The sequence below is a fragment of the Benincasa hispida genome, chromosome 8 (genome assembly GCF_009727055.1).
Source record: "Benincasa hispida cultivar B227 chromosome 8, ASM972705v1, whole genome shotgun sequence".
Lineage (NCBI taxonomy): Eukaryota > Viridiplantae > Streptophyta > Magnoliopsida > Cucurbitales > Cucurbitaceae > Benincasa > Benincasa hispida.
The window spans coordinates 39,271,647-39,280,095 of NC_052356.1; the positions used below are offsets into that span (position 1 = coordinate 39,271,647).

At 27.6% G+C, this 8,449-nt stretch overlaps 1 protein-coding gene across 1 annotated transcript; it reads right to left on the reverse strand.

Moving 5' to 3' along the window:
* Positions 1-3,331: 3,331 nt before the first annotated feature.
* Positions 3,332-5,029, reverse strand: LOC120083826 (protein MOTHER of FT and TFL1). Its single transcript, XM_039039711.1, has 4 exons — positions 4,777-5,029; positions 4,512-4,573; positions 4,254-4,294; positions 3,332-3,747 (listed from the first exon to the last, which is right to left on the reverse strand). Exons 1-4 carry the CDS (start codon positions 4,969-4,971, stop codon positions 3,515-3,517), a joined length of 531 nt encoding a protein of 176 aa, XP_038895639.1. The 5' UTR covers positions 4,972-5,029; the 3' UTR covers positions 3,332-3,514.
* Positions 5,030-8,449: the final 3,420 nt, after the last annotated feature.

Genomic DNA, 8,449 nt, shown 5'->3' on the forward strand with positions numbered 1-8,449 from the left:
CATTTTATTTTCAGAATTCAAAATTATAGTTTAAACTATATTTTTCTCCTCACTAATATATTGATTCTTTTTAGGTGGCTAAAGCTATCAATTATTTTTAAATGACTGAATCACAATATTGCTTCTTGCTATGTATAGTATTATACTACTAGCAATCATATAAAATAATTATTTGCTTTAAAGTATTAATAAAGAAAATATATTATTAACAATATTTATATATAATTTGTTTTCTTTAACATTATTTAATTTCAACATTTCTAGTAAAATCATATTATAAAGGATACAATGTGTTAGCTTTAAGGAAAAGAAAATAGGGTTCTTCATTTAAAAAAAAAAAAAGAAAAAGGAAAAGGAAAAGGAAAAAAAATAGGATTTAAATCCAAAATAAAATTGAATATCTTATTTGAGAAGAATTGGAATCCTAATTTAGATAATTTGACCATTATAGAAAAATTGATATATTTTTATGAAAATTAAATTTAAATAATTCAAAATTTTAATTTACAATAATTGAATTGTTTTTTAAAAGTGTTATATCTTAGATCATTTTTATTAATACTATGACTTAAACGACATTAAAAAATAGTCCGATAAATCTATGTTTGGAATTCAAAATTATAATTTAAATTACATTTTTATACTCGCAAATATATTAGTTATTTTTAAGTGATTTGAAATAGTGCATCAATTATTTCTGGATGACTAAACAATGATTTATTTTGACTTCTAGAACAAAACATATTTCTTTTAATTGGATGGCACAGGATAGAATTATTCTATTTGGATTTCTTAATGATTGATTCTTCTAATCATTACTATATCTTTGATAGAGATTCTTAGCTGCTACTTAGCAAATTAAGGGAAAATAAAAGAGGGAATGAAGTTTTTCATTTTCCTTTTAAAAGAAAACACTTTAAAAAAAATGTAGTAGTCTATTTGAAAATTCTTACTTCTAGACAAACTAGAAATACTGCTTTTTGGATGGAATATATTTAGTTGATCGATTTATTTCAACAACATTTCTTACCATGATTTATATATTTCAAGTACTATGGTTGAATTCTTAGACAAATTTTAAAAACAAAAACAAATTTTTGAAAACTACTTTTTTTAGTTCTCAAATTTTGGCTCAATTTTTTAAACCATAGGTGAAAAGCAAATAACAAAAGAAGTAAGTTTGGAGGTGGAAGTAGTGTCATAGGCTCTATTTTAAAAAAAAAACAAAAATAAAAATAAAATAGTTACCAAACCGAACTGTTTTTTTTTTTATGGAACAACCCAATGTAAGTTTTTTTGTTTTTGTTTTATTTGTTTTGTTTACGAACAATTTTAGTAAGGTCAAAATTAGGGTTTTTATCCAAATTAAATTGAATATCCCATTTAAGAGTATTCGAAATCATACCATTTAATTGTGAAATAAATTCTTATCTTCATTTCTATGAAAATTAAATTTAAATAATTCGAAATTTTTTCTAGATAATTGAATTATTTAAAAACGATACATTTGATTTTAAATTCAGAGTATTCTTATATCTGAGAACGTTTTTATTTCGAAACCCATTATAAAGAAGGGACGGTAGAAATTTATTTTGGATTTGAAACCATTATTTCAAAAAAAAAAAAAACATTAAATATTTTAAAATTATTATTTCTATAGAAATCCTCTAAGAAGATTGAACATACTCATAGAAGGTAAAACTAAAGAAAAAAAACCAAACAATCAATTTACTTATCTTCATCTCGACTTTATTTTTGAAGATATTATCTCGAAAGATCAAATGATTATGAGATGAACGTTTTAGAATAATATATTTCACACATTTATACTTTGAAAAACAATTAATTAGTTAAAAGAAATTATGAATACATAGAAAAAAAATCTTTCAACCACGGTTTCAAAATTTTAAAAATGAAGGCTCTTTTGGTAATTATTATTTTTTTATTATTTTTGAAAATTAAACTTATGGACACTACTTCCACCCCAAATTTTCATTGTTATCTACTTTTTACGGTTTAAAAACTAAGAAAAAAATAGCTTTCAAAAAATTGTTTTGGATTTTAAAATTTGGCTAAGAATTCAACTATTGTACTTCAAAAGACGCAAGAAATATGGATGAAATAGACTTAATTTTAAAAAATCAAAATAAAAAATCAAATGATTATCAAACGAGTCGAAAAAAGTGGCTAAAAAAATTTCCAATATAGACGTGTAAGACACGTGTTCCCTACACAAATCAAGGTCGAATGTTGAAATTTGAAAAATTAATTTTCAATATTATGTATGATTTTTTTTTATATACTACTCAATACTTTCATATATTGCTTATCATGTCAAATTCTTAATATGAATAAAGGAAGTATAATACTTCTATATTAATAGAATTTTTTCAGATTAATTAACATGTACTTCTTACAATTAGATGTTCAAAATTTCATACTTTCACCGATAGATTACATAATTTTTTTTCCTTCAAAAGACTTTGTTTAGTCTCCCAGTTAGGGACTTCATCATCCACATCTCCCATCATTTCTTTTGCCCACATTTTAATTATATGTGTGTATCTGTGTGGGTTCTTACTGTGTTTAAAGTGAAATTATTGCCATTTTCATGGGTGAAACATGTACGATTTAGGCCACATTTACCCTATTAAAAAGGTAATAAATCAATGGCAATATAAAAAGTGGATCACGTTTGATTACTTTTTGTGTTGTTTTACTCGTTTTCTACTGACACATGGACTTATTTTCAAATTTGTAATAAAAAAAATACAAACTAATTGGAGCATATCAATCCAATTGTATCTAAAAATTACGTCGATCGTTATCATTACGATTATGATTACGGTTACCGTTATTGTTATTATTTCATAAAAAAAAATATGAATTTTGACACTTTTATTGTTACCTTACCGTATGACCCTCAATGGTAATAGTAACATTGAACGTGACAAAATTCGTAATTCTAAGTAAATATAATCAAAAGCAATCCAATTACATTTATTAGAGTTAGACTCATTACAATTGTCCGTTAATATAATTCCATTACGATTATATCAATTTTCATTATGATTTGGTAAATGTGACCTTATAATGAAATGAGCATTACTCAAAGTTTGCATCTCTAACCTATGTTAAATTTAAAAAACAGAAACTTATAAAACAGAAATGGAAATATAGCTAGGGACACTTTATTTCCATTTATATATATAATATATATGTATGAAAACATATATATTTACTATTACATGCAGAATACACACACATTATTACCACCAACCACTCTCAACATACAGCAAACTTAAAACACAAACAGGAGAGGGGGATGCACTCAAGAAGAAGCTGTTGGACAACAGTACAGCCTTCCATGGCAGTATACCAATTTTCCTCTCCCAGCTTTTTATTATTTTTCTTAATTATTATAAAACTTAAAAAACTTTTTTTTTTTTTAATATATATATATAGTGAGAGATCATATATGGTTGGTGGGTCTTGTTTTATTATTATGATTATTTCAGGCTGCAAGGGCATACTTCTTGGTAGCTGGCTCCTTCTGAGAATTGAAATAGGTTGCAGCCACTGGCAGGTCCAGATTGAAATGCCTTGCAAACAGGCGAGTGTTGAAATTGGCACGGCTCGCGGGCTGATCGATCATTCCAATAGGGCTCTTTTGCTTGAACAACAGGAGGATGTAGCGGTGAATTCCGATCGGTGGTCGGGGGCCCGAGTACGGCACAATCTCCTTTCCTGTTCCATTGTACAACTCTTAATAAAACTCGTAAAACTCGGAAACTAGTGTTTTCTAGATGGAACATGAATTGAAAGTACTGTTTTCTGGATGAAACAATGAGATAATATAATGTAATATATGATGTGGTTTTATCTTTTTATTCTCATGAGAACAAAATGTAATTGACAACAATTTTATCTTTTTATATTTTTCTTGAAGGAATATACATGAGGTATTTTTTTAGAAATTTGTATATGTATATATATATTATACATATGATAATGATTGAAAGTTTGTGTATATAATAAAAATGTAGAAATCACATGCATGCAATTGTAGGAATGTTGAGAGAAAGTACTATTGCAAGTATTCTTTATTCCTTATGAAGGAGAAAAAAAAAAAAAAAAGAAAAATGCTTTGGTGTATATTCATTGCAATAAAAAGTAATTTTTTCCTTTCTAAAGAATAGAATTCACATAAACTTCTCTTTTGACTTTATAATCTATTTCTTAGATATAATTACCTTGGCTCAGATTTGCACCACCAGGAATGTCTACAACTATCCTGTGATCAATATCATGCAAGACAAGAAACTATGTTAACAATTAAAAGTGGAAGAAAGTAAAAGATAGTCTCATAGAGGAAAAAAGACCCAAAATGCATCTAACAAAAAAAAATATTTGAATGCATTAAGCTGCAACTATCTTTTACGCATATTAGATTGCATCCAAGTATTACGCCATGCAAAATATAAACAAAAGATTAATGGAGGAAAGCTGACCAGTGCACCCATTCTCTCATATGGGGTTCACTAGGACTCGGCGCATCCGGGTCCGTCATCACCTAGCAAGCCACAAAAGAACTAAAATTTACAAAACATTACACTAAACTCACACATGCAGAAAGAAAAAAATTATTCAACGAAACTGTCAAAACTGTCACAGAAATCTTACGGTCAAAACCGTCTGACAGTCTCTTCGAATAATTTTTTATGCATGCATGATAAAACATGAAAATATAAAGAGAAAAGGGTGAGGGAGAAATACCAGAGTGTAAAGATCGCAAGGATGACCAGAAATGAGAAGCCTTGGAGGGTTAACAGCCATAGAAGGCTTAATATCACAACCATTAGTGACATGCTTGGAGTTGAAGTAGACCGACATCGTAGCCGTTGGTACAAACATGTCGACAACGTCGCCGATCACCCGCCCCACCACCAAAGGATCTACAGAGGCAGCCATGGATTCACAAGAGAGGATTTGACAGAGAAAAAAAAAAGGTTGAAGCTGAGTAATTGTTTTGTGTTTAGATGGGTGTGGGTTGAAGTGAAGTTGGGAGTGGGGTTTATATAGATAATAGAAATGAGCTATGACAATGGAAAAGGTGGTGGGATTTGTGAAGGGCATGAGACATGCACAGGCTCACGTAAAGTATACTCCAGCAGAATTCTACACGTGTGAGGCTGGCCTAGAGGTAGAACCACCATCTTTTTGTTTTCTTTTGCCACGTGCCAACCATCTACAACGTCAGTTACAAAATAAATTTCAATGAGACTACATTTTTTGGACCAAACAATATTTAAGTGCATTTTAAGATGCATTGGTTTCCATGCATCCCACTTTGTATAGTAAATTTATCATATGATAAATTATGATTCGACAATTTGATATGATACACAAAGATAGGTGTAATTCATGATACACTTAAGTATTTCTATTTTCAATAATCGTTAAATACGACTTGGCATGTGTTTTAGATTGCACTAATTTTTAACTGACATACTTTTATTTTTTTTTTAATTTTTTCTCTGCACATGGTTAGAGCGAATTAACTACAAATAATAATAATAATAATTAGCAAGGAACTAATATCTCTTTTTGGATTCGTCATTCTTGAATCAGACTCCAATTTTTGTTGGATCAGATACTTGTATGAACTTTGATAATTGATACTATACAATAAACATGAAGTTTTCATCTCAAATTTAATTGACAATAAAAGGAGTATATCATGAATTTTATAATAAAAATTGTGATGTATTAAAAGGGTTTTTAATTTTGGTTATAGAAGGTCCACAGATTGTTAAAGGAAAGACAAATGCTTGTTTGCTTCATTGTAACTCTCGTGCTGGTGCCGCCAATTCTGGCTTTCATGCAAGCTTAGCTGTGAAATGGACCCTTTATTGCAACACATTGTGACAAAATATTGGGTCTCATCTGCAAGATTCTTTCTTGCTTTCTTTTTTTTTTTTTTCCTTTTCCTCGCACTTCATTTTCATCCTTCTATATGATACGCAAATTTATATAAAAAAAAAAAAAAATTAATTTACAGTTAGAATTCACCGCCCTATAATTGATAATGAAGGTTTTATGAAATTATAAATATGAAATTTTAACTTTTTTTAATTCATGGACACCAAATTTATAATTTATCTGGTATAAAATGTTAAGTATATATACATGCACATAAATTCATCTATTAATCTTTTAATATACACATATATATATACTCGATTATTTGGTGTCTTTAATCTTATAAAACACAAACACAAATATGGTTACACGATATAGATACGATCAAATACGACAATTCGTCAATTTCTAAAAAAACTAAGATACAAATATGTCTAAGGATACGCCATTTTTTTAATATATATATTTCTAAAAAACGAGGATACTGATACATTGAAGATACATTTTTTTTCTTAAAAAAATCTAGGATATAGATAAATTTAGCATACAAGTTAATAACAATAGCACAAAATAGAATACAAACATTGAATACAATACAAAAAAAACATTTAAGATGTTGAAGTACAATAGTTAATAAAATGCAATAGAAAAGTGATTCATATTATAATGAAGAAGAAGAAGATTAGAGGGAGAAGGATGAAAATAAATGAAGAACTTCTTCATTTTTCCTTTTAGTTTTGAACTGAATAATGAGCTTTTTAAATATGTTACCAGTTTTAGATTGGGAAAGATTAGATGAGTTGCTTGTCTTTTTTCTTTAAAAAAAGTACGTATCTGAAAAAGTATGTAGGAATATCTGATACATGTGTGATACTGATTCTTTACTTCATATGAAGTATTTGTGTTTCATAGCTTTAATCTTTTAAAAGTTGCAATTTCATAGTGTGTTCACTTTTTAAAAACATTACATAAATATTAACAGAATACATAGGTCATTTTTGTTATCGGTCATTTTTATTTATTTTTAAATAAAAAATTCCAGATTATACGAAATGGATTTTTTTTTTTTTAATTTTATGGGTTAGTATTATGTCCATTTTAGGAAATGAAAATATAAAATATATTTTTAAAGACATAAATATATGTACAAAATGCTTTTAATTCAATTAATATAGTGTATTTTGAAAATAATATATCATCATTTTATTAGTTAATTCTAATGTTTTGTACAACAAGGTTTAATTTTTTTTTTTTTTTTTAAAAAAAAAAAAAAAAAAAAAAAAATTTAAGGACGCAGCTAAAGCTTCTAAAAGATAAACGACCAAAATTTAAAGCCAAAACAATATCCCCTTTTTTTTTTTTGAAAAGAAATATCCTATCTCTTTTATTTATACATGAAATGTTTTATGAGCATAAAATTGAGTATTAATAATATTTGTCATAGAATATGGCGATTTTATTAGCCCTTCTAATTGTATTTTTTATTTTTTTTTATTTAATAAATAAATTACTAGAAAAACCCCTATCAAGTTTGAACCAAACTAAATCTACCTATTTTTAAATGGCAAATAAGATTCCATCAAATACGTCATGTCAAAGTCAGTTCCAAGAGATTTTGAACCAATTAAATCTTCCAAGAGATTTTGAACCAATTATTGTTTACCTATGTATTGCAATCCTAATATATTTTGAGGCTCGCCTCCAAATCTGTAGTCAAGATACTCAATATGATTGAGGAATGAAGGTTGTCTAATCTGATTGTGTTTGAAAATTACATAGGATCCATTACCTTTACTGTTATAGATAGTGTTGTTGTAGTATGAAAATTTTACCGTTACCTTTACCATTACTGTTACTATCACTATTAGGGTCAAACAGTAACGGTAACAGTAAATGTGACAGATTCGTAATCTTAAGTAAATACGAATAAAATCAATCCAATTACATTTGCGATTCAGACCTATTACGATTGATCCATCAATGGAATCCTATTTGTAAATGTGACCTATGTTGTAAGTTTTTTTTTTTTTTTTTTTTTGAGAGAGAGAGGGGGGAGGAATAAAATAACTTAGATTTTAAAACTTATTGTAAATAATTTCAGATATCCTTATACATAATGAAAAGAACAACTATCATGAGTTGACAATTAAGATCAAAGTAAATACTAAAAAGGACCCGGGGTAAAAGATTTGATGTTCTTTGACAACCAAATACATAAGAATTCACTTGCCTTTTGAGAATAGTCGATATGCATGCAAGGTGGACAAACATTTGCAAAGTAAAAACATTAGTTCAAAAGAATAGCGGGTGATCAAAGCGAACACTGCATATAATTGAGTACAAATCGTTGGCTTTGATTATAGGAGTGTTTTTCAAGTATGTACGAGAATAACAGTACTTTCTTAATAAGTAAAAACAAATGTATATTACTTTTCCAAAAAAGAAAAAAAAGAAATCATTGGTTGATGTCTTTTTTCCTCTTCGTGAATATTAGAAAACTGTAAAAGGTACAATTATGTAAGTAAAC